At 40.8% G+C, this 27,982-nt stretch overlaps 1 protein-coding gene across 1 annotated transcript in view; it reads left to right on the plus strand.

The window, feature by feature from the left end:
• Nucleotides 1–27,982, plus strand: part of LOC115371711 (roundabout homolog 1-like) — a 105,394-nt gene that overhangs the window by 61,375 nt on the left and 16,037 nt on the right. Inside the window, exons 4-10 of the mRNA XM_030069187.1 lie at nucleotides 15,795–15,952; nucleotides 20,642–20,762; nucleotides 22,255–22,393; nucleotides 22,514–22,641; nucleotides 25,780–25,788; nucleotides 26,101–26,225; nucleotides 26,361–26,532. Of these exons, the coding sequence (XP_029925047.1) occupies nucleotides 15,795–15,952; nucleotides 20,642–20,762; nucleotides 22,255–22,393; nucleotides 22,514–22,641; nucleotides 25,780–25,788; nucleotides 26,101–26,225; nucleotides 26,361–26,532 (852 nt within the window). The remainder of the gene's footprint in view (nucleotides 1–15,794; nucleotides 15,953–20,641; nucleotides 20,763–22,254; nucleotides 22,394–22,513; nucleotides 22,642–25,779; nucleotides 25,789–26,100; nucleotides 26,226–26,360; nucleotides 26,533–27,982) is intronic.

The following is a 27,982-nucleotide window of genomic DNA, read 5'->3' on the forward strand; positions in this document are numbered from 1 at the left end:
AATATATGTAACAAACAAACACCAATGTTGCATCACGCTGGACTCAAACTCGGGGCGCCTGGGTGAAAGTCAGTTGTTTGACCCACCTGCCACCTAGTACAGGCTTCAGACTAAGTGATTACAAACATTCTTGTGATACATTACAAACATAATTCACGACAAATTACGTTCCCCTCGAAATGTAATTGAGAATGCAGTTCAGTTGTATGAGAATGTAATTTTTAGGACTCAAGGTTTACACTTGAGCCGTTCAGAATGAAAAACGTCTGATTTAAATTGGTGACTGATCTAATGGAGCATCCTTATTACGGTAGCTTTTCAGGGAGGTACTTCTCTCTCTTTGCTCACTCTTACATGAATGGTGAACACATGCAAATGTCCAGTCTCACCAATTGTGCCTTTGACCACAACATCAAACAGAATGTGAAATCAGAAACAAGACGGGCAAACCATCCAATATCAATTTTTCATATAATCACATTTCTCTCTATTTCTTTGCATATCATTTGGAGCCCTTTGCCTTTCCCTCCCCCATACCTATCCATAGACTCTCTTCCACAGAAAGATAGATTACCCTGTGGGCTGCTCTTTTAGCTGCGCTTGCTGTACAATAATCAATTTGAGAATGAGAGAGAGGAGAGAGAGAGAAGGCTAGAGGAACGTGAAATTATTCATTAAGGTCTCTCAGTAGCAGGGCTGTAGAGGTGTGGGGGATGGAACCTCCTCCACCACAAGATAATTAGGGAGAAGACCAAAAACAAGAGGGAAGGGGGGAGACCGTGGGCCAGGACTGACCAAGAGAAAAAAAAATATGGAGGTGGAGGGTAATAGGTGCAGAGATGGGGGATCATAGTTTCTCTAAAAGTGGCTTGTTGATACATTTGGAAATCTTGAGACGGTGTTTAGTTTGTCGTCCCAGCAACAGACAGATACACAGGAGGGGATGGAGGACAGAGAGTCAGGGCTGGTGATGAGTGAAGGGGAAGTGTGGAGAGGAGGAGGAAGTAGTTTAAGGGGACCATGACTCGGACTTCATGTAGTTAGACTGTCAGGGAAAAAATAAGGATAGGCAAAGCAGAGGAAAAATGAGCAAAGCCCTCTGTTGTGGTTGGTGTTTACTCCGGGATAGGCTTTACTTGTTTCCTACCAAGTAAAGTGGCTGGAAACTGCTGCAGCATAATCCTGTTGGTAAATTTTTGAAATTATTTCTTCATATTATAATGGATAGTTCTAAAATGTAAATTAGTCAAAAAAGACACTTAATACTTATCTGTGATATTATTCCCAAGTCACAATTACTTCTTAAATCATCTTCACTGGAAAAGAAAAAAAAAAATCTCAAAATATAGTAATCAGCACAGGAAGATCAGCCCACTATTCTGAGGAAAATGACTTTTGATTCAAGAAAATCACTTGTGTGAAGAAAAAGAATAATTAAGCTTGAATATGAGACTAAATGACATGTTAAGGTGGAGATTTTTTTTTTTTTTTTTTCAGTGTTCAATTATCTGCATTGCCTCTCCTCTTATCTTTCCCTCTTCAGCTGCAATGACCCAGTTTCCCCACAGGGATCATTAAAGTTTCATCTTTCACCCTTTATTCATTCCTCTCTCCATTCCTTCCTCTCTGGTGCTGGCTGGTCCAAACCAAACAAGCTTTTTGTGTATTTGAATATTCTTCCTGTCAATGACTGTAATCTCCAGGGTTCAGCCTCCTCATAACTTAAAGTCTTTGCACACCAAGTCTGTATTTTTAGTATGCGTTTTTTTTAATCCATCATCCGATAAAAATTGTTAGGCACAGAAACCTTCCGATGTGTATTATTAATCTATTCATTGTGAAATTTGCCATACAAGAAAAAAGAAAACATTGGTTCAGTCCAATCCTGTGAAGGCGTCAAGAGCAGCAAGGAGGTTGATAGGCCCAATCCAAACTGTGCCATCAGAAAAGTGAGCACTAGGTGATCACCACAGAAACTGGACGGGTTCGTTTCAGTTTCAGTGGTGATCAGCCTTTCAGCTGGATGTGCAGAGCCTCAAAACGCTGCAACATACAGATCAGATCCTGGACAGCAGCTGTCCTGGGATCAGCCTGTTTATCACACTTTTCTGCAGAGCTCAGTGTTTCTGAGCTGTGCAAGAGATTCCAGTAGATCCAGTCATGTGTAATGGCTGAGTTGCCTTAGTGCCAAGTTTCTCTGTGCAGTGTTTACACCTTGGCAGTCTATTAAAAATTTCCATTGATTTATTAAAAAAAAAAAAAAAATGCAGAAAATGTAACCTTTTTTGAAAACTTTGATGACGGATGAAAGTGTCAGAGTCAGTGTGTAAATGTGATCGACACAACGTGAAGTCGTATTTATTTTTAAACATATCACAGTTTCAGATGAAAAATGCGGCCTATGTGTCCAAAAGCATTTTCTTTATAAGTGCCAATGATGGGTGGGTTTGGAGTTCTGGGCTTTTGAATGTAAGGTAAGATAAATCATGCATCCTGATACATCCATACGTGGGACCTGAGACAAGATGGTTAGATGTGTCTGCTGGTAAGAATGTGGAGAAATGCTTGAAAATCACTCCACTTCTATTCCATTTGTATGGCACTAACATGGCATTCATATTGTATTGTATTGTATTGTCCCTGCCCCTTCACATACACACACATCATTATTAACCACAGATATTTGGTATCTGACTTATATTCTTTATCTTTTTGTTTTACTTCTGCTTCTCACTGCATATCTCCACTTGAGGAAATCGTGTATCTGATGGTGTCAGATGAAGTCTTATACAAGTCTTGGAGTCATGTGATGTTCTTTGCATTTTGTCACGGGTACCTGCTGGTATCAGCATCTTTTCTGCCAAGATAATGCATTTTCCCCAGGTTGTGTAAAGCATTGTTGTGCGCTAGTCTTTATCTGACTGCAGTGTGTATCCCTTTCAATCAGAATAACATACAGCAGCTTGGTCACACACATTTTATGTGAAAACAGTCCATGAATCTGTCTCATATCTCTTTCTCATTGATTTTTTTATTTTTTTTTTTGTTATTTTTTTATTATTATTATTTTTTGTTATATATTTCCCTCTGCTCCAGTGTGAAGTGATAGAGACCTGCACATAGCATCTTTCCCTCTTGGGTCCTGAACTGTCTCTCAGATTGATGACAAGCTAAGGACTAGGGCACCTCAGGGTATATTAGGATGCAAAACATTGGTCTGAGAGTGTGTCTTTGTGTATGGAGTGTATTTGAGTGTGTGATGGCTTCTCCTATTTTGGTTACTCCCTTGCCATTAATAAAATACACCATTACAGCGCCTCTGCTCTTGTCTAATTCAGCACTGCTTTATGTATTGTGCGCTGTAGCTCTTTGTTTCTTTGTCTCAGTTTCTCTATTCCTACCCGTACTCGTGCATCTTCGCCTTGCTCACTTTTCTCTTTGTTACAGTGCATCGCCTCCCCACCTATCCTCCTCCTCTTCTTCCTCCTCCTCCTCCTTCCCGCTGCCTCTCTCTCTGACCCGGCTGCACTTCCCTCTTGGAGCATCTCTCCTGGGTTTTCCTCCTTATTGCTTCCATCTCTACCTACTTTGTCTTCTTTCACAAAGTAGGAATTATATACTCGTTTAATATGACTTGGACAAGGACTAGCTTACTCAGTGTCAAATTTATCCACCCTTGTCAATACGCACATAGCCTGCGGTTTGCCTCTTTCTACCACTGGCGCACAGTTCATGCAGGGTACTTATTTTGCACTCAGCCCGGCCCAGGGAGATATACATATCATTATCAATAAGATTATACTTGCCCAAACAAGGGCTTCCATAGGCCAGCACGTATTTGTCTCAAGGTCTGTCTGCCTGTCTGCTTGCCAATTCTTTTGTTTTACCAAACAAAGCCCACACATCTCACACCAAACTCTCCTGCAGGGGAATTCAGCAGCTTTATTAGTGGAAAAGCCTAGAAATTCTTCTTCCAAAAAAAGCTAATTGACACGTATACACACACATACACATACACACACACATATGTATGTACTCATGCTTGCTCACACGTACACACTTCCCTCGACTAGCCTTATTTTATCTTCTCGTTAATGTTCCCAATTACTCTGTCAAACAGTGCCGCCGTTTTGCTGCATGGCACGCTTATTGAAATGGTAATGCCACCATCTCAAAGTGCGAGTCTTTCATTCACAGGCCTCTAAGTGGATTTATTCATGACAATTTGCGCTTCTCATGCAGGATTACACTAATGAGAGGGTTAAAGGGCGTCGTGTGCATGGCTTTTCTCTACTTTAATGGGAGGGACTCTTGCCCCTGAGAGAATGGGCCATATTTCTACAGCCTCCAGCTCTCTCCATTATTCTGAAAAAAAGAGGACTTGATTTGGCTTTGTACCATTTCCCATTCTAATTCTCACTGACATGCACTTCCTGCCATCTCAAGGATTCAGGTGTCTGCTTTAGTGCAAATAGCGTGTTTGGGATTTTTTCGTCTTATTTGAATCACAAACCGGTTCATATCTGGGTTCCCGCTGCTGACTGGATTGAGACAGTGAGTTCCTGCACAACTGGAGTAAGACTCAAAGGTAATGAGGCAAGGCTTGTGTCACAGAGCCAGATTGTGAGCCATCCCGGCTCCTTGCAGGAGGTCAGGTCCCTCTGGGCAGATAGTTGTTAGTACGAAACTGTATGTAGGTCACTCTGCTTTGAGTTGAACAATCCCTATAGCTATTGGCTGCAGACTACCTGCCTTTCAGCCTGCTATAGTCAACACCATGGCTCACTGTCACGCACCTCTCTGCATCCCCCCTCCCTTTCCCTCATTAGTGTCATCCACCCTGCTGTCTCTGTTGTTGCTCTTTCACCCTGCATTATCACTCATACAGGCAGGTATTCCACTTTTGTTTGGAATAATTAAAGAGGCATTCAGGGGCAGGTCTGTTGTTTCTGCATTCAGAGTGGCTGGTTCAAGTGTGTGTGTGTGTGTGTGTGTGGCAAGGTAAGAAGCAGATGCATATGCGGTCACGGCTTATTAATGCCTGTACAGCCACCGCTTGTTTATTAGTCTGTCCTGAAGGTAGGTAGCTTTGAAGTTGGGTTGAAGATGGAAATGCAACTCACTGGCGAGGTGAGTAGAGATTTTCATAGTGGCAAAACTCGTTTTCTGTCTTTCACAACCATAGCATTGGCACGACGGCGATAACAGCATGTAGATCCAGTATCGCCGCCTCTGCCATGTGCATTTTGGAAGAAGCAAGAAAGAGAGAGAGAGCCAGGATAAACTTAAAGCTTGTGTGAGAACAGGCAGGCTAATAAGATTGCCAAAACTAGAATAATTTGTTGATCTTTGGAAAGAGGGACCGAGAAGAGAGAACTTAAAGAGGAGAAATGATGAGGGAATTTAAATGAGAAGAATCTGGCAGGTCATCGACTCGCAATAGCTAATGAGCTGTTGTAAATTGTAAATTGAAGTTTTAGCCCCAAGCTTCTGGAATACTCTCCCCCAGTCCATCAGATCTATTGGTTGTTTTAAGAAATGCCTGAAGACACAAATTTATAGTCTGGCCATATTTTAAAGTTTTACTCCCAGTTTTTAGCCATTTTAATATTTAATTGTTCCAAATTGTGTTTAAGTTTATGAGTTTCTGAGAATTGCTTTATCTATTATGTAATTTTTTAAAAAAAATTCATACACATTTTCTTAAACAAGGCTATTTTTTTTTTTTTTTATCATAAAGCTATTATTGTAATAGCTCATAAATTAGATTATACAGTTAGATAGCTAGACAGATACATCATGGTCCACACCATGCAAAGACATTGTTGACCTTCAGTAATTCGACATCACATACCACACAGTCAAAGCAATATTTCACTTTGGTAAAATATTTTCACTGTGTGTTATTATTACATGGTCTTTGCTATTTGTCTGCACTGAGAAAATATGATATACAGGCCACAGCAGCAGCGTGCAGTATGTCTTTGGTGTTTGTGACAAGGCTTCAAGGCTGCAAGGACAGAACTCTCTTGGCATTACAGAGTTAACAGCAGACTTCATTACCTGCTTGCTCCCTTCCTCCCTCTCTCTCTCTCTCTCTCTCTCTCTCACTGAGGAAATCACCATAAGTTATGCGTGGGAATGTTTTCAATGAAAACATCATCAATGCAGCCCATAAACAAAAGGGAAAGTGTATGTGTGTATCTGTGTGTGTGTGTGTGTGTGTGTGTGTGTGTGTGTGTGTGTGTGTGTGTCTCATGTACATCTATAGGTACAGGACTATTTTTCCACTCAAACTCTTGCCCTTCCCTATAGCTGCAGAAAATCTCACAGTTCATTAAGTTTTCCACAGTGCTGAGTCTTAAATCTGCAAACACAACTTAATCTCTTCACACCTATACTTACAACCCCCTCCTCCTCAAACACCACTATCCTGTACTTTTTCCTTGGGTTTTTTTTTTCTCTCACTATATACTCTGGTGAATTCTGTTGGTGTGATGAAATCTATGGAATCACAGTGAAAGTATCAAAGATGACGTTTTAGTATTCTGTGCTTTTTTTCTGACTGATGTTTCCCTCTTATTGTTTTCTCCCTTTGAACTCACTGTATCTCTTTGAACTCACTCTATCCATGTAAAACCCTGCTATTATAAAACTCTGATTATCACCCTTGCAACTGATGTAATGCAAGGCTATTTTTGCATGGTATCAGTCAGACCTGGGCCAAACAGTCTTTGTATTGTCTGACTTGTCTTACACAACTTTGATGATGGTTTTAGCAGGGCGATATGGACCAAATCAAATACCACAGTATGTTAGACCAAATACTTTGATATTGTGTCAGTACTGTAAGGATGGCTATTAGTGCTTTCATAAGATATGCAGGGAGATTTCTGTTAAATATTAATGAGTAATGTGGATATGATGACCAAGCAGCTAAGAAGCAAATAATAAAACAGCTAGAACAGTCTAATAAGAAAAAAAAAAAAAAGACTTGCCCGCACGTCTTCATTGTAATGCAGCCTTTAAACCAGGAAAATATAACAGTTGTGACACATCATGTTATTAGTCTCATATGTTGATCTATTCTCAATAAATCACCCAGCCCTTGACAACTTACTTGATGCTATTAGAAATGTTCAACTATGATTTAACCCAGACAGTTCACTAATTCTCCTTGTATGCCTCTTCTCCATCTGTCTCTCATTTATCTGCCCTCTTGACACTTTTTCTCTTTTCTGTTTCTCCTGTTTTCTCTGGTGCAGAGGGACAGGATGAGTGGAAGAGATTAAATATGAGGTTACACAACCCTTTTAGCTGGTTTTAGTGTCCGCCCTGCACAAATGATCTGCTGTGCACGTACATCCACAGGATTAGAGTGTCAGCATCCAGGAACTGATAAACTGATACAGGAGCCATCCTGGTTGGCTCTCTCTGACTCTCACACACACACACACACACACACACATTCATATGGGACTGGACCGATATACTGGCAGATTGTTGCTTCTGGCTGATTTCAGCATTATAAGCAATATTGGTATTGGTCCAAAAGGTATTTTTGTACTGCTAATATTTGGCTGATTGTGACATGCAGTATTTCTCACATGCATACCTCTCATCATTGTGCAATATTTCTTCTTGTTTTTGAGTCTGTATGACTAAAAAAAAAAACACAATTTTTATACTATTTATTAATGCAGCTTATTTTTAGAACTGAAAGATTGCCATCTAGAAAAAAACAAACAAATCATTTCATCCCTAATTCATAGTACATGCAAAACTCCTGTGAAAATGCAGTAGGCCTAAGAAAATGACTTCCAACATATATCAGTCTTGCACACCATTTTCTCTGTCAGACTAACCTTCTTCAGATTTTCCCTTTTAGTTGCCAGTAGCTGACACAGATTCAGGTAGAACGGGTTAACGTTCCTATGGGTTTAAAGATATCCATGAATGTATTGGTTTGGCCTTTTGTCGCCTGAGAACAGAGTTACCTACTGAGTGAACATCCCTGAGCCCGAGAAAGAGCGAGAGGAATGAAAGAAAAAGTTAAAAAGTGAGACCTGGTTCAACAAATGGTATAACCACAGGCTTTAGCCCACTAAGCGAGCCCCTGTGTTGAGTTAATTGGCTCTCCAAACATAAGGTGGATTTATGGCCCTGCATGCAGAAATTCTGTTTGCCTTGGGACTTTTTTGAGTAATGATTTCTACGCAGAAAATGAAATTCAAATAAGGGAGCTCAGGGAGGACAGGGTGGAATTTTTGTTTCCTTTATAAGCAGTGTGCGGTATCTTCGGGATGCTCATGTGTATTCTAGAAATCTCCAGTGGCATGGTTATGAGTCTGAGCTAATGTGTGTATCCTAATTTGTATGTACAGGACCTTCATTTTTTATTGGATTTGCTTCACTGCAGTTCACATATTATGTTACGGGCTTGGGTATGTGCTTGCACTGGGTTAGAGGGCCCACTGGACCTCCTGTGTGTGTGTGTGTGTGTGTGTGTGTGTCTGTCTGTCTGTCTGTATGACCAACCACCTATACATGAGCTGCACATATTGGTTTATCTGTGGAGCAGCTGTTTCTCCTGCAGCTCTCTGTCTCTCCAGACTACAGCTCTGTAAGAGCACGGGTGGGGAGAAAGAGAGGGGGTATAGATAGAAACGAGGAGATGGGGGGAGGGAGAGGTCAGGAGATAAATTGTGAGAAAGGCAAGGATTTTATCTCTGCTGGGATTGGATATCTGTATTCCTTAGGCTACCATTGGATGTCACATTTGATACATTTTCAACCTCGCTGCTCTTCGATAATTTTTGTCAAAGACAACTGGTTTATATTTGAGCTCAAATTAACGTTTTTGTGGAACTGAGAGCCATTAAGACATCAGGACACTGTAATAGATGCCAGTACTTATTTTTACTTATTACTGCTTGCTGTTGGAATAATGTGTTTTAACTGTGGTCTCATTCCAGAAGACCATGGAAAAGAGTACTGACCATAATTTGCTGCGTCTGCCTCTTTTCCCTCACCCTTAGAATATGTAAACAGTATCAGCAAGATGGCCTGACAGAATATCAGTGAAATACCTGAATCAGACATAGACAAGGAATAACAAAGAGAGTTTTACAGTCCACTGATGTTGCTCTCTAATAAGACTGTATGTTGATGTTGCTCTGCTAAATGTTTATTTTTTCATTTTTGACCTTATTTTTCCAACTTTGTATTCTGCTCAGTGCTGAACTTTTTGGATGAGGCCATGTGTGTATGAGCTTTCAGAACTATGTGCTATCAAAGTGGAGTCTTAGGATCCCTAGGGGTCCTTGAGGGATTGTGAGAGGACCGTCAGCAAAACCAGGACTAATTTCATTATAATTCGATTCACAAGAAAAACACAATACAGAAAAAAACAAACCAAAAAAAAAAAAAAGTATGACTAATTATTTCTTCCTGTTCAAGTTAGGTATCTAAATGATTTAATACTTAACACAAACCAAAATAGCATCACATCAGGGTCATATATAGCAAAATCACTTAGAGGGGTACGCAGGTACATGCAAATTAACCTGGGGGTCCGGAACAAGAAGTGTGAAAACCCCTACTATTTGATTATTTCAATACAAGCTCTGATAAATCATCTTCAGTATTTAAAGAAATTTGAACAAGACTCAAGCACCTTACTTTACAGTATGGGTTCTAGAAAACATGAAACACACCACTTTGATTATACTTGAGTGTATCATGCTAAAAGTCTCTGTTTTGTACTGCATGAAACTATAACTTGTCAGTGGTATCTGGATGGATTTTGGACTTGATATCAGACAGCACCTTGATGCTGATAGAAGCTGTGGCTTTGTTATCCCCAAACGATTGAAGCCACAAAATAGTTTTAGTTGTACTGGGGATCTGCAGAACATAAAAGCACTGTAAAGACAAAACAGAGGGATGAGTTGGGGTCAGCTTTCGATGGGCTTATAGAAGACCCCTCTGGCATCTCCTGTGGCGATGTAGTGTCATAAGGCTACTGTGTGTGTCCCATCCCGCCTCTTTTCATGGGGTTAGAATCTGCTCTGTTGTGTCCCAGTTGGCCTGCGTAGAGGGGATTATTGGTGCTCCTCTGCAGTAGGCTTCTCAAGCTCTGAGTCAGGCTCCAGAGGACTAACAACAGCCAGGCACAATCAAATCTGGGGTGCTGAGGCCAAAGGCTGCTGCTTTGAAGTGGGCTGTGAGATTTTCAGCTGGAGAGATCAGATGGAGGCAGAGGAGAAGAGAGCAAGAGGTGCAAAGCTGCAGTTGTGCAGACGAGCTGGGATGGCGTCTCTGTGTGAGCCACAGAGGTAGACTTCACATTCGGAGGACAGAGTCTCTACAGTCACTGAATGGCTTTTGAAAAACTGTGAAATCAAGTGGAGGACATATATATATTCTTTTTGTCTTTCTGTCTTGCTTTCTTTCATAAGATACACCTTGGTGTGTTGCTGTTTCCTGGAGTTGGGTGTCTTTTGTGTAGTGGCAGGATATTTTGATAAAAATAAAACGATTGAAATTAAATTAGATTAAAGGTCTAATTCAAGAGAATGCTCTTCCAGATGTTTTTACTGTGGAAATATGAAACAGCTGATTCTTGAATGCTGTATTTTCATATATCCATTTTGGGTGATGCATTCTTTCCTCATTTGCATTTCTTTTTTTTAATATTATCAAACTGTACATATTTAGCCATTAAAAAGTAACAGTAAGCAAAGGTTGTAGGATTACCAATAACTTTGAATAATGTTGAATACTTTATTCTTCCTGTATCCATGAAGTAATTTGCCCTGGGTGGGATGAAAGTTGGGATCAAGATTGCCAAAAAAGCAGGAAACAAGGTTCTATGGGCAGAACAAGTGGAGTTGTTTGGCTGATCACGATGATTCTCCATCATTGAAGGAATTCTGCTCACAGAAACCTAAAGGAGACTGTCGGGCCATATGTCTTTGAGGACGTCTGCATCACAGAGGCAGAAGAGTAAAGAATGTAAAGTTTTGCAATGGTTTAGTTAAAGTCTAGACCTGCTCTAAACAGAAAACAACCAAAAAAAAAAAAAAGTCCACAGCTGAGTGGAAGCAATTCTTCATGGAAGAGAGAGCCAAAATTCCATCATGGTGTTGAGAGACTGGTCAACTGGAAGTGTTTAGTTTCAGTTAGTTGCTGCTAAAGGTGGTGGAACTGGGTGTTATTCACTCCAAGGAAGTCTGTGTTTTGCACAGATGTTGCATAACCTTCTGTAACAAATAACATGCTGTCAAAACTATGAAAATCTATGTTGTGTTTTCGCTGAGGGATTGTTTTATGTGAAAGCAGCTTTCAGTCGAATGTCTGATCACATTTGGTTTCAAAACTGTAAAAAATTAAGAAATCGGGCATGAACAATTCCTTCTCACTGGTTCGTGGAAGTGAAAACACAAAATTGGGACTGATATGTTGAAAAGACCCATAAGGCACGCAATAGTGGTAGAAGGCAAGGAAGAAGAAAGGAAAATTCAAGAATGAACTTATTTGGATTCAACAGTCAAAGTGTATTGACCAACTGTAACTTGGTGGTGTATGTCCTGTGGTGTCCCTGAAATCAGCTCTGTCAACTTTGGGATGTCTGCATCTCATTATCAAGTAATACTCCATATGCCTGGAAAGATATAGGGAAAATAAATTTATGTCTTTGGTGGCTTACAAATTGCACCAAAAATATTTTTAGGAACCTATCAAATGAGATTCCTCTCTCACTAGCAGTTTGCATTACTAGTTTCTGCATGTTTTTAATGAGTGGACATATTTGTCTTTCTGTAGCATTTTTCTGTCTTTGTGTCTTTCATTCTTTGTAGATGCTGCCTTTTTCATGAATTTAGAGTTAGGCAGTGTCATTAGTACTCAAAGGAAGGAGATATGATGCACTGTAAGAATTGAATGCTAATAATGAGATGCATGGAGGCAATAATGCAAGAAAGTGGGAGGAAAGGCAGACTATCGAAGAACAGGAATGGAGAGGGCAATCGCAGCAGACTTTGGTTTTCTGAGTCTGAATGCATCTACATATGCATATGTTTTTATCTCATACATGCATAATTTCTTACTGTAATAATTTACGTAGCATATTTTTTCTCTTTCAGAAACTAAACAATCATTTGCAAATAAATACATATTCTGGCGTATTTGTGCACTTATTCAGTGCAACATTAAAACATACAAAAACTAGCCAATTTGCCCTCATAGTTTCCAGTTCAAGTTAAGTCTTTTTCTAGCCCCAAATCACTGTTTACACTTTAAAAGGGCTTTACAGGCCCACATGTTTACAGCAAACAAAACAGGACGACACCCCCTGACTTAATCCTCATAGCGGGTAAGAAAAAAACCCAGAAAAAAAACCCAGAAACCCACAGATGAAGTAGAGAATATGGAACAAATCCTGAGAAGGACCACGGAGAGATGAGAAGCCTTCCTGGCCAGACAGCTGTGCAATAGGTGCCGACCCAGTGGGCAAACTACCAAAGCAATGCTGCCATATTACAAAAGAAAACACACTAGAGACAAAAAAGACAACAAAAGTCATACACTGACAAACACACAAATGGCCTTATAAGGACCTTATAGGGATTTACCAACCCTCATTTCTTTAACCTTACTCTACCTTTAACCCTTGTAACTACTTCCGAATTTTAATATGTAAACTTTAACCTTAATCTAACTCTTATCCTATTGCAATTAATAAATCTTACACTAACAGCCCTCACGAGGCATCACTTTTCCAAGCTTTCAATACTTGAGGAGACATTTGGATTTCACGCAATAGTAAAAACAGATGTGTGACTCAATGTGGAGAAATATATTGCTATTTGAATTATCAGATAATAGTGTGTATGATGATCAATCATGGCATACACACACATACACACACAAACAGATACACGCAGTTGTCATGGTTTCACTTTCTTCCTGTCTGAAGTAACCTCAGCCATGTTTTTGTGTCCCATGAGGAATGCCTTTTATCATGTGACACAGGAAAGGAGGGGGGGGGGGGGGGACTTTCAGACAGCTGTTTCCCATTAGCACTCAGTGAACTGCAGTCAGCCAGTCGCAGCCCCGCTCGGAGGCTCGCGGGGGCAGAGCAGCAGAGTGAGTGGAGCCCAAGGAGATGCGGAGGCCAGAATGCTGCCAATTAGAGGGTCATCCCAGTTTGTTCTCCCATATCCATGGTGCTCATCAGGCATCTCAGCCTCCTCGCCCTGCTTTATGTACAAAGCCGTATAGCCAGGGGTGAATGGGTTGCCGCCATCTGGGAGTGATTATGCCTTTTCCTCATTGTTTCCTGTCTTTTCACCCCAGCTCGACTCTACTGAGCTCTGCTGTTCTGCTCACTCCACGTTGGCTCAGCTCCCCTGGCCTGTTCAGGTTCTACCCCCCACCCCCACCCCACCCCCTGTAATTTAACACTGGAAACGCTTAACAGAAGTCACTCATGCGCAAGCGTCTACATTAGCACATGTTGTTCACCTCATCATAGGCAGAAATCTGCACAGAAAAATGTCCAGGAGAGGTTGCACAAGGACCTTCCCTAGAAAAACAAGACAACAACTGTTTGCCTCTCAGAAAATTGCAAACCAGAAAGGAGACAGAGATGAGTTGAAAACAGCAATAAGATAAATGAACTATATTAAAAAAAAAAAAAAAAAACACTTTAGAGAGAACATAAGTGGCCTTTGTAAGAATAATTAAACATGTAATTAAACATGTTTAGATGAAAGACAGGTTGTTCAAGACAGGCATGGACCTTGGTTGGTCCATGGAAAGGAAGGTTGTTTTCATTCATATCATACCCCCTTCATCTTTCCTGCCTCCTCATTTCTCCTTACTCTATCGTCTCTTTATCTGTTTTCCCACTTTCTCTTTCCTCAAACTTTCTCGCTACCTCCCATTTCTCTCTTTTCAATTTTACACTGGGACATACTAGTGTGTGAAGCTCTCAGATTACCCCGCTCAATTTTTTGCCTCAGTGAACATTTAATTTGATGTTTTTTTAATGTTTTGATGTTTTAGAGTCCCATGCCACAAATCACAACTTTTGCTTCTCCTTATGATGTTTGGAGCTTGAGGCTGTACAGAGTGGAGACAGGGAGAAGCTGCCTGTGACCACCAGAAAACACTCTCGTCTACTGGTGTGGATGCAAGTTTTCTTTGTCTGTAGTTCAGCCTCTGGCATCCAGCACTCTCGCTGTCTCTGCGCAGGCCAGTAGATGTGGAGAGATGAGAAATTGCTGTGGTGGTTTTCCATTTCCTCAGAGTGCACAGTAGCTCTCTGGATCTCACCTTTCTGGGCTGCTCTGAAGGAGCATAGCTTCTCGTCTTCATTACTGTCAGCCATTAGGACAGCCAGGAGTTGCCTTCTCAGCAGCTAGTCTCAATAGTCCTCATTCCCTAAGTTAGAGTAAAGGGGACCTACCCCCTGACTAGCCCCAGGTGCAAGATTCAGTTACTTTGTAGTGCTCATTAAAAAAAAAAACAAACAAAAAAAACAGTCAAATAAAATACTTTAAAAAGAGAGAGTGCATTGAGATTTAAATCAAAAAGACTAGGCTTAATTCATCAGAAGAGATGTTACAGCTTGATTTACAGTTATATGCATTCAAAATAGGCTTGACTAAAGGTTAGTAGGTGGTATGATTCTGCTCAAAACTTCTACTGCTTTTTTATTCAGAGCTCTGATTGAGATAATCATACTTGCACATGATAATTGCTATAGCCCCAGTGTTTCCTGAATCAGAGAACAATCTAATTATAAGTGTTTATGTACTGTAAATGTACCCAATGACTACATCTACATTCTCTCACTACAGTAATAATTAGTGTTTCACTGCAAGAATAATATGTTTGTGCTGTTAATGTACATGTACACAATCGGCCAAGCCATAACAAATGTTCTGTTTCACAAAAGCTCCGCCCCCTACTGGACTGTGGGTCATAGCTCTCTTCCAATCATATGCACAGAGTAGCTCACTGAAATTACTTGAACGCTGCCAGCTAATCAGGGCTAAAGTGCGGATCGGACTGCATGTTTTTGTCTGAACCCGACCCGAACCTGAGAGCATAGTAACCGAGCCCAACCTGAACCTGACAAGCATTCTTGTTTTTGTGCCAAGCCGAGCCCGAGATTTTGCTCGTCCTCTATCACGAGGTTACATATACCACCTGAAATAGGATATGTGTTGCCCTCAGCATCCTCACGTAAACTCCAGTACTATACCGGAAGTCGCCCAGAACAGACTGTAGATCCATGACCAAACCCGACCCAAACCCAAACATATTGTCTAAGTATTTGTCCAAACCTCACCCGAGTTGGGATGGGACGGGCCCAGGTCAGGTATCTACACTCTAATCAGGATTGGCTGTCCCGATTGGCCAGCTGCGTTCATCTTAACTTCAGTCGCCAAGGCCGTGCATATGACTGGTGGAGAGTCATACCCATAGAGTCCAGTAGAGGGATCTACTTGTGCGAATAGAAATATGGTTACGATATTGTAACTTTTCACAGTTCAGCACAATTTCAGTGAAAAATGGGATGGCCAGACCTACTTGGATTTTGGTATACATATGAAAACAATCCTTCATTTAAATCAGCAAATATGTTGCTATGTACATTATGAGTGCCTGTTGTGACACTTACGGTGTTGACATGATCCACATTTTGATTGCAGTATTCTCATTGTCAAATCATCATTAGCTACAAGTCCACTGACTGCTCTGTTTTGCTCTCTGCTTCATAGTTTTACGTGATGACTTCAGACAGAACCCAGTGGATGTTATGGTTGCAGTGGGCGAGCCTGCGGTGCTGGAGTGCCAGCCACCACGTGGGCACCCTGAACCCACCATTTCCTGGAGGAAAGATGGTACTAACTTGGATGACAGGGACGAACGCATCACAGTAAGATAATTTTGACCTCAAGTATTACACATCACTCTGACCTTAGGGCCATAGGTCATATGAAATCATGCTCAAAGTGTGTAACAATGTATGCACTTAAATCATTATGTCTTATTAATAATTATTATCCCTTACATATAATTGCTCTTTCTTTCATAACTAATGTTGTTTTCTTCATTTTATTTATCAAGTCAGTCATCAGTATCATAGTTTTATTCAAAAGCTACCAAAGCTACACACCAAAATGAATAGACATAAACTTTAGTAATTAGATGATCACAGTGAAATATCCTTGTCATAGCACTTAATGTAATTTGATTTGCATTTTTTGGGGAAAAGTGACCTTTGTAGACACTAAGGTATGGCAAGAAAAAGGTGTAATGATAGACTAAGCAATGGCAGGAGGAGAAAAAGCACTTTTTTAAATTTAAAAATGTTGGTGCATGTGATAAAGATGGATGGAAAATAGAGAAGAAAGGTGAAGGTTGGAGAGAGGAATATTTGTATTCCTTTGAGTTCACACAGGGTTGTTGAGAAGGTGAAAACGATCTGTCCAGTTTGTCAAAGTAATAAAAAGTAAGTAAGAAATAGAATGTCTGTGGTTGACTGTACATCTAGTCAGCAAAGAGAACATGTGCTGACAACATGGGAAATTGCGTGCGTTTTTTCACTGATACCTCAGAAATCCTCAGTAGAGCATTTTCATTCATCAGTTTTTCAGTGACACAAATTAAATTAAGTTTGTATGTTTTGCATGTAAAAAAATAAATAAATAAATAACCTGCAGTGTGATCGGTGATGCTTCTTGTATACCTTAAATTTACAAGTCTACAAAACTGTGACATTGCTTGCCTCTGTACAAATAGCATGCCTTGTGTCCTGTGTTCTCATTCTGTTACACTATGTGGAATACAGGCAATTCTTTCTCCAACATCACATTGTATACTGAAAATGCCAAAATGGATTTTCTGGCTTTGACTGAGTAGGCATGGAAAAATACTAACCAGAAAATAATACATCAAAAAAGCTGTACATATAACACTATTTGACATGACTGATGGTAGATATAAGCAGTAACAACAAGCTGACACTAATCAGTATCATCATATGGGCTGCAGCATGATATAAATCTAGTATACTGTGGTTGACATTTAGCATACAGTATTGATTTTTTTTTTTCTTGTATTGCTTGCTACTTTATACATGATCATATTGTTTTATACTGAATAGATTTCACACCCAGACGCATCTGATGGGTTGCACTAGCAGGTTGAAGAGTTTACTTACAGGCACTGAACCAAATTCCAGCAACTCAGATGCATCTTTTATTTATTTTTTATTTTGTGCGTGTATATGTGTGGATTTGTGCCCATGCCTGTGTATATGTATGCGTGCCTGTGTTGGTTTGTTTTTTTGAACGCCTGTGCATGCTCCAGGGGACACACGAGAGCAGATTCAAAGCTCATCCTCATGTGGAGTGACAGGTAGAGTCTCTCTGGGGGACTATGATGGACGGAGGAGCTACCTCTGATTTAAGGAGAAGAAGGGATCAGAGCCAGAGCGAGGGCCCTCTGAGGGAAATACAAAGCCTCCGTCCTGCTTTGTACCGCTCGCTTTATACTTCTCACTTGCCTGTCTTTGTCCTCCCTAATTATCTTTTCAATATGGAAATGTGTCTTTACTACGAGTTTACACAAAGAAGTCACTTACTGTGCGAAGACCAAACGAATCCATTGCAAATGATCTGTTCTTACCTGCCAGCCTTTAGAGTGTTTCCCATGAGTCAATGGGCCTCATTAATCAATGATGATTTCTGAAAAAAAAAAGTTTTAAGTTAGTTCTAAAGAACAAAATTTTAGAAGATTCTCATATACAAGAAAAAGTACACACACATACTGTGCATACATGCCCAATTAAACTGACAGCAAAATATACTATAGTTTAATCTGTAGTGTAACTCTGCCGCCTGGCAAGCAGCTTCAAAATGCCTCTGCCTTGAGGGGAGCTAAGGCTTTGTGAGGAGGAAAGACAAGACATGAAAACACAGCATATACAAAAGTTGAGGTTTGAGTGTCCAAAATTGAGGGTAGACAAACCGCAAGATTTGGATTGCTTAGCAGTGGAATTGCAGCTAAAAATGAGAAGCGGTCAGTCCAAGAAATAAAAAAGAAAATGTTCTGCTCTTTAATCAGCTGCTAAAGTGACTAGTGCTGCAGTATTTACAGCGAAAGTTGCAGAGCACAGCACAACACCAGTCCAACCAGCATCGGTCAGAACAACATCATTCTCTCTGTCCTGGAGGAGAGCTTTATATCACCACAATATTTGACAGTATTTTATTAAGGGATGGTGATTACACTGTGGATCCTTCACTCAAGAGGGGCATGTATGCCTGATAATGCTTTAAGTAAAGAGCTTCAGTATCAAGGGTTTTAATTTTTAGGTAACGTCAATCACCTGAATTTAATATAGCTCCATATTTGATAACAAATGTAGCACTTACTGTATAAAGTGGAAAACAGTGTACATTATGGGCAAATTCATTTGATTAACGACATAAAGTTTTCATTAACCAGGGTGCATATTGAGCCTCAGTGGTACAGGAACTCATAAAACAATCCAATCTAATAAGTTTGTCTTGATGGCCGGTTGCTGTAGGATTGTATGTGGACTATATATAGTGGTCTTAATTGCATCCAGTGGTCAGTGCTGTTGGCATCAGTTGACTCAGAGGTTTGGAAATGCCAGAATGGTTACCATGCTACTTTGAAAAGTCTCTCTCAGAGCCAAGATTGGACAAAACTTGGTTATGTACTGGTACTGGCATGTTTGATTTTTGTCCCTTTGTGACACAGTGTGTCAAATGCATTTGCAACAATATTGGCCTAGATAATGCTGTCTGATGAAGTGAAATTTGTGACTGTCTGCAAAAACATGCACTCTACCTTAAAATATATGATCTCCATGCAGTGTGGTTGACACATTTACATAGGTCACTCATGCTGTTGTTGCCACCAATGTTATTGCATCCCGTCATGCAGTTTATGAGTATTTTTCTATTGTGCTACCTACAATACATCTGAATTTTTTAGGAATGAATGCTGACAGGATTTGGCAGGATAAGCAACCGCACCATAACTTGTTCCCTGGTTTGCATTGTGTATAGAAGCACACAGAACCACAAGTCGCATTGCAATTTGTTAAGTCGCACTCTTGAAACCACACTCATTTGCAACAGATTTGGCATGTCAGCTATTGTTCCCACTCTTAACCGGACATTATTTGGTATATGCGCTGTTTGTGGTGATAGGCCAGTGTGGAGGTAGAGAGGTTGTTGTTTTTTTATCCTTGCTGCAGTAATATGATGACATATCCCATCTGTGAGCTGGTGAGTGGAGTCTACCCGCCAGGCCAGGTGCTGTCCACCATGATGCTGAATCCCAAGCTGCCTCAGGGACGTGGCACTGTCCCTGAACCCTACTGTCTCACCTCTGCTGAGAAATAAATAGGTGCTGGGGTTTGTTTGTGCATCTAGCTGGGATATAGGGAAAGATAAATTCCAATGACCTTGTGTGAAATGGAAAAAAAGTAATCTTAAATTAAATCATAATTGTGTGGGCAAGACTTTGATTGAACTTCATGCCTGGGATAAGATTTCAGTTATTTGGGCACATGAAACAGCCTTGATTGCTGAGATTGTGGTTGCTTTGAGCACTTTAGATCTGGATGCTTCTCTGTTATACAATCACCCTATTGTCCTACTCATTGTGCTCTTTGGTGTTACCTGGAAAACACTGCTGGTTGAACACAACGTAGTTCATATTCAAAGAATCATAAAGACATGCACTGTGGTCTGTGGGGGCTCATGATGATGAGGATGTGAAAGGAATGAAAACAGCATGGAATGCATCCCTCCATTTCTTTATTGTGTGTGTATGTGTGTACGTGAATGTGTGTGTAGATGTGAGTGTTATGAAGGTGAAAAGTTTGAGAAAGGCAGAAGCAGGCTGATGGTGTAGATAGATGACAGAACATCTGAGGGAGGTCTCTTCAAAGGATTCCAGTGTCTTTGTTCCGAGGATTCTGTGCTAATGTAGCACCAGACATGAATTATGTAATTTTGTAATGGATGACCTTCTGTGAGGCCTGAAAGGCAGTGAAAACTCTATCCGGCTGACAAAGATATATGCTGAGATGCACACGGGTGCACACAAGTATATACACCACTCAAAGTCGTGTCATCAAGTGCAAAGAAATCAATATTTCCAGAGCGGAAAATAGCTGGAGATGTGATTATGCATGGTTGACATCATGTATAAAAGTAAACTCGACTACAGCTCACGAGTCCTTAAATCTCGCTATTTAAACAAAAATGATTGGAAGAAATGTTTATAGACAAATGTGTTGCCATGCAGCATTGCTAGCAGGGCAGATAGAGCCAGCTCTATCTGTAAAATTGCAGATGTGTACACATATACTGTACATAAGGCTTATGGTTATGTAAATACTGCAGCACGGATGGCATTACACTTGAGTTTATACTCATTTCCAACCACAGTGGAGTTAGAGAGGCTGACTGTGCTGTGCTTTCAGGGCCGAGTGACTGCAGTCATAGGACTGACTTCCTCTGACAAACTCTGTGCCGTTTTATTTATTTATTTATTTATTTATTTATTTATTTATTTGTAGATTCGCAGTGGCAAGCTCATGATCACCAACACCAGGAAGAGTGATGCAGGGAAGTACATCTGCGTCGGGACTAACATGGTCGGAGAGAGGGAAAGTGAAATTGCTGAACTCACTGTACTAGGTAAAATTCTCTTTTAATTTCCGCTTCATGATTGCATTCATTTTTGTGCTTACCCTTTGTGAGTACCCCCTCACTTGACAGTAGTTTAGTTTGCCAGTCTGCTTAGTGAAGTCTTGATCTGTGAGAATAATAACTGATTAATTAACCTAATTATGCAATACTAGCTTCCAATTCACCAGCTGAGCAGACATTTCCCACCAACTCCCTGGTGGCTGCCTAGCCCAGACACACACCCTGCTGCTGTTCAGCAAACCCTGTGGTATAAGACCTCATCCATTTTTCTTACATTCCTCTGCTTCCCTGGACCCCTACAGTATTCTCCATCTCCCATCCCTTCTCCAAAGCCTTCCCATCAAAATAGATTTCTTATCTCATGGAATGAGCTTAGAGTGTCAACCAGGATCACATACTGCATAAGTAAAGAATATAAATGCAGATATATTATTAATGTTGTCTCATAAATCCATCTAAGGCCAATGCTGCTGATAGACAAGATTGACAGAAATGGCAAAAAAGGCACCCACCTAAAACACTTGGCCCTAGACACAGAACAAAATACTGTTAGGTTTATGTACTTTGTCATGCTTAGTCATGTTTTACAAATATTTACATATTTAATTGTATGTATAATTGATCATATTTAAGTGCTGACCTCATCACATAGTTGACTAAATGTACTTAAACTGCCCAAAATATTCCACACTTTCCAAGCTATCTTAACTACATGTACAACTGCTGTTAGAGATATGAACACAGGAATATATTACCAGGGATTAATACTACCCATAATTGTTGCAAACATAAAGTACATGGGGAAAAAAAAAGAAAACTTCTCTCATGTTTTAATCATAAAATCTTGTAAATAAAATGCTCAGTACAATACGTTGTCATAGCTATACTTCGTCATTTTACACAGCATGAAAACTAATCCTTTAAAGACAGAGAGAGGTATACAATGCGTGCACTTTTTTTTCCTTTATACCACCACAGGATTAAGCAAATGAGAGTAATCAGCGCCGCCAGCTTTCTACCACAATCAATTCAGACCTGCACAGTTAAACAATGGCTTTTCAGCATTCTGTGGGTACTTATCCAACATTCATACATACACATGATTCTCGCCACCACTGGTGCCAAGCATAAAAGTAAACTACGGTAAGAATGTTTTTATCCAAATGTGGTATAAAAATGAACGTTAAGCTGTGGTATATCCAGTCCGACAGGAATAATCCGCAGAGGTCGAAAAATCTTCCAAAAGCTCTTCTTAAGATTGGTGTACAAAAGTTATATATTTTTTTCTATGGTGAATGTAAAGAAATACAAGAACAGAAATGAGAGGGCAACTTTCTACAGTAGAAACTATACAAGGATAACATGACAAAATGAAACTGAGGGACAGGTTTTGCCTCAGGACATGGATAGCCCTTGTGAACACGACGACAGTGATGATTATAATGATGGCGGCACTGGCTGCTGTTGTGTTGCCCTGCAGAGCGCCCCAGCTTTGTGAAACGTCCCAGCAGCACGGTGGTGCTGGCAGATGAGAGCGTGGAGTTCCACTGCGTGGTTCAAGGAGACCCCGTTCCCACTGTCCGCTGGAGGAAGGACGACTCAGACTTGCCCAAGGGGAGGTAATGCACAAAGGCCCTCTGCGCACTCACACATATTCACACACGAGCCTTAAATTAACATGCAAGCAAGGTTTTAGCCTTTTCTTCCATTTCTTTTTGTGTGTGTGTCCTCCCTGTCAGGTTTGAAATCTTGGATGACCATACACTGATTGTTCGTCGAGTGTCCACTTCAGACGAGGGTTCCTACACGTGCGTGGTGGAGAACATGGTTGGGAAGTCCGAAGCATCCGCCACGCTCACTGTACATGGTGAGTACAACCCATCCCTCAAATCTAATTACCCTAGCAATGTCTACCCATGAATATGACATTTCATTTTTTTTTTTTTTTTACATTTTTTTTCTTGAGCCGCTGACTTTCTTTTCATGGAAGAGGTGTTTGCAAGACACTTGTTCCTAGCCTGACTTGCTATACCATCCTGCGCCTTGATGATTTCAACCCTGCCCTTTCAATCAGTGTCAAGAGCCAGTTTTCTTCTGCCTTCAGCTGCTGCTGCTGTCAAGACAACAGACTGATTTATCTGATACTTTTTTTTTTATTTGTTTGTTTTTTTGCTGGGTTCTCTTCTGCTTCCTCCTGGCTTGCCTGCATGTCATTTTTTTTTGCAGCTGATACCACTGTAGTTCAATATGATTTGTTTGCAGTGCGTTTTGGGTTAGTGTATAAGCTGAGAAGAGCCTACAATATAAATGTTTGCATGACCGCAGAAAATAGATTCATTTAGCCAAAGTTGTCTTGCTACAATGACACCCTGTAGTTCATAAACCAGTGGCAGGAAATGAGCGGTAAGACACACATACACATACACACAGACACACAAACCCCAGTGACACTGCGGGTGACACACACAGTGAGGACAGTGGGTTTTGATTAAAGTTAAGGCAGAACTGGTTGCATGCTGGGAGGTGACATGGTTCCAATTATATCATCTTCCTCTCCCAACAAAAACCTGAGAAAACAAGGGGGACCGTGGCTAATTTGGGCAGTGACTGGAGGAGGGTGGGGATATAGAGAGCAGATGAGTAGAAGTTGACGTGAGAGAAAACTGTCTTAAAAAAAAAAAAAAGAAAGAAAGAAAGAAAAAAGTTACATATAAACTTTACTCTCTTTATTTCCCTCTGGCTGGCTTGACACAAGGAGGAAACGAGACATAACACCAACGCCGCCTGACAAACATATAATCTGAGCAGATACTTAAAATGCTCAGATCCTCTTGACAAGGAGTTAGAAGGAGGGCAGAAGATGCTATAGTGGTTAAAGAGAAGATTATAGTTTTTTTGTTTGTTATTTGTTTAGATTTTACAATTCACTCTGAAACTCAAAAGTGCTCTCATATCTGCTTTTAGTTCAGTCAGTTCCATATTTTTACTACAACTAACAACATTTTTGGCATAATTCAGCTAATAAATATCTCTGTCTTTATGGCACATTTTAAAAAAACAAACATTTTTTTACCTACCTTGAGTAAGAGGTATGAAACCATTGAATCATCTGGTGGTGCGGCTGCTATTTGAATAATGTCTAGCATGGCAGGGCAGGAACTAAAGCATCCATTTACCTCACAGTAAGGCTTTAACAGGCGCCAGGATAAGGAGCATGATCAAGTTAAATACCTCTCATAAACATGATCTGCATTCTGTCAGACGTTAGCCCACGAGATATTGTGAGTACAATAAAATTTTCATGCACATATGATATAGGGGTGGGGGGCCTAAACAGCTTTTCTGGATTCCACTAAATCATAAGCATAACATCTTTGTTAGCATTCCCCTTGAACATAATAATGAGAGCATGTTGTAGCCACCGAGTTCCCAAAAACATCCAGTTAGCCAGCCATGCCATTTACTAATCATCCTGTTTATGGCCTCTGAGATGTAGTTCCCATCTCAAAATGTGTCCAAATTCATGTAGTCTGTTTAGCAGTCGTAGAGAGCCCGACATGGCACCGGCGCCCTCCCTCCCCCTGCCTGCTCCCCCCCACAGGTTTATGTCCTCACTAGGGGATTGTAACTGTGTCCAAAACAGGCCTCAAGGCTGGCTGGCCATGTAACTCAAGCCAAGACTTCCACACAAAACTTTTCACACCTTAGAGCCAACAGGTCTGCTGGGGCTCATAGGGCTCTAAACAGGCCATGCCTTGTCCTAGGGCCTTTCTTTTAACAGTCACACACGCTTTAATTGTTACGATGCTGCAAGTAGCAAGTACCTGAGACATAATTTGTGACTGTCGTTTTTGGCCAGCTGTTGTTCTCTGTGTCCAAAGAATTGTTTTGTGTCATCAAAATATAAATGATCTGTATTTATTATTTCACAAAGGATAAAAGAAAGACTTGATGGACATCCAAGATCAATGATAATCATGTGTTTTTCAGTGTGCACACTGGCATGGGAGTTCTTACTGACGCCGACCACAGTAAAAATGAATTTGCTTCTGAGTGTGTCAAATTGAATTGATCAGATGACCATGATGCGAAGTATTCCATTGAAAATTAATGGCATCCCTGCAAAATGCATAATATTAGATCAATTTGATAAATTAAAACTATTGTATGATGTATGACTGAAAACCCTGTAGCTAGGAAACAGAAAAGATCTGGGCTGTTGACTACTGAGTTGCCCAGGGGGCAGGAAGAGATATTCTGCTTCTTCTACAACAGCATGGCATGGAAGTAGATGGCCTGTGGCTCCTTTGATGTCCATAGCCACAAAGTAATCAAACTTCTTTTTCCCCCAAAAAATGGGTGGCAGTAGGGAGGACAGGCAAGTTCAGAAGTCCAAGCTACATCCACTACAGCTTCTTTCTTTTCTTTCTTTCTTTCTTTTTTTGCTAAGAGAATATCCATAATGAAGTGTTTACCAAGGAATTGTGTCTGTAAATATTTTTGTGTTGAACAATTTGATGTGAGACTTACTGAATAGTCTTCAAATACAATTATTAAAGGTGCACTGTCCAAAATTGGATCAATTGAAGTAAGGACCAATTTCAGCTCAACTGACAAAAAAATGTGGAATAAGCGTGTGATTTGATGGTTGAATCTCAATGGTTATCATTGTCAGTTTTTTTTTTTTTTTTTAGTCCATTTTTGACAATTGAGTTTAAAGGTCCTCATTTTGGCTGTTTCTCTGCAATTTTGCATTGTGAGCTTTTAAAATGTCAGTAATAGGGAATGAAATTTGTCTCCTGGACTCAAACATAAAAAAAAGACACCTTTGCTTTCACCAGCTACGACTGACAATAGTTTCCTGTCTACTTAATATACATTTGTTTGCCTTTCTTACCAATTCCCACATGTCACAGTGCTGTTGAATGCCTCATTGCAACTGCATATCAAATTATATGTGCCTTCATTGCTCATTACGCTCTTTTTTGTGTCTTTTCCCTTATAGTCAACACTGGTAAGTTGTCATCCGTCCCTCATCCATCTTCAGAAAACAACAGGAAATCATGAGACTCTGTCATTGTCCTATCTTCACTGTAATTCCATCTACCAATACAGTATGTAATTTATGTCATATGTGGTTAAATGAATAAAGGTTTGCAGTTTTTCATTAATGAAAGGTAAATATTGTTTCACACCATGTACGTGGTGGGTATTTTTTTCCAGTGGGCTTATTATACATACAGTACTGAGGTGCTCAAAGTGGGGGAAAAGCTGTTTGGTATTGGTCCAGGCTGCCCTGCTAATTAGGCCTTTCCTCCTTGTGCAGTGCCCCCTGCGTTTGCTACACGCCCCAGGAACCAAGTGGTGGCAGTGGGCAGGACGGTCACCTTCCAGTGTGAGGTCACTGGCAACCCTCAGCCTGCTATCTTCTGGCAGAGGGAGGGCAGTGAGGTGAGATAAACTCTCAGTCTGTCATCACACCAAATCACTACTCGGTGCAAATAAAGGTCATGAATGGGATAATGTGAACCTCTGTGACCCTGAAGTTCTACTTTCCATTAACTTCCTGCTCTCTCTTTCCTCCAGAGTCTCTTGTTCTCTTACCAACCCCCTCAGCCCTTCAGCCGCCTGTCTGTGTCCCAGATGGGCAGTTTGACGATTACCGATGCCCAGCACTCTGATGCTGGCTACTACAGCTGCCAGGCTCTCAACATCGCTGGCAGTGTTATTACCAAAGCTCTACTGGAGGTCACAGACTGTGAGTAAGGGAAATGAATCATGGAGGGCAGATGGGGTGACTTTATTCTTAACTTTTCAGGCTTCAGTGCTGTGCCGAAAAAACCTTTGGTGTGCTTCTGTAGCTTTCCTTTATTGAGGAGATGAATTATAGACTGGCCTTGGCTGCAGACTGGTGAGAGCTACCTCCGTTTTGGCACCGCGTTTTGTATGGTAGTTGGCCTTGGTTACTAATAGCCAATGGGGCAATTTCAGGAACCCTCAGCTGTTCACACTTGGGGCTAAAAAACCCTCTGTCTCCATGGCGATTGATGCATCTGAAATGAATGCTTCTGGCTTCCTCTTTCCTCCCACCCAATAGAATCCTCTCACAAATTACAAATGTATATCTATAGTATGACATCTATATAATAAAATAGGCTCTCTTAGGAAAGGAATCATATACTGTATACATCTCAAATACATCCTGCTGGGCAACAAATGCCCTCAAATGCCCCCAAGAGCAAACGTAACAGCAAAGCTCATTAGAGAACAGGGGCTATGGGAAATACAGCAGTGGTTAGCTGTTGTACCTTTAGTTCCTACAAGCATAGCCAAAGCCCGCTGAAGTGCTGCTCTATTGGCTCCCATGTTGCTTTGCTTGAGACATCAGTGCATTTAGGTACAGAATCAATAGATAACATCAGTTTTTACAGACAGTTGCCGGAGGGAGCGTCAACCTGATTGGCTGGCAATAACCCTTGCTGATGCAATAATTGCATTAATTGTTAAAAAAAATTAAGTGCTGAATGTAGCTTGCAGGCGTACAGCAGTAATTACACACCACCAGTGAAGTCTTCCAATTTAGTGGCCTGTGTGAGTACATGTGTCTGTGCGGCTATGTGGTATGTACATATATTAATTTAATGAAGATAATTGCTTGAGGCTGGTGCAGACAGTTGTTGCATCTGCATATTAACTTGTTCAGCGCACCCCTATTAGTTATAATGGATAATCCTCTGCTCATAGGGGTAATGCTTTCTGCAGCCACCTCCCTAGGGAAATGAGAGTCACCCACTTAGTGTACACTCTACTGCAGGTAATGGAAATAAAACAAGACCAGGTCGTGTTTGATGTAATCTATGCAGCGGTCTGCAGCACTCCACTCTCCCTGTTCTCTTCTGCTGTCTATACCTGTTTGTCTCTAGTCTCCCCTCCCCCAAATTCTCCCCACCCCACCACACTCCTCCTCCCTCCCCATTGGAGTGGCGTATTTGTATGGAAATAACTGGCCCGCATTACCTCCGGCAGTTTTCAAGGTGTTTCCATTATCTCTTTTCTCTCTTTTTTTTTTTTTTTTTTTTTTTTTTTTTTGGACCACACCTCCACCCCCACCCGCCATCTACAGGGTTTTGAAGTGGAATAGTGAGAGAGCGCAGCTATCTAAATGGGATTTGTTATTAGTTGGGCTTCACTGTTGTGACTGGAGCCGG

The sequence above is a fragment of the Myripristis murdjan genome, chromosome 14 (assembly GCF_902150065.1).
Source record: "Myripristis murdjan chromosome 14, fMyrMur1.1, whole genome shotgun sequence".
Lineage (NCBI taxonomy): Eukaryota > Metazoa > Chordata > Actinopteri > Holocentriformes > Holocentridae > Myripristis > Myripristis murdjan.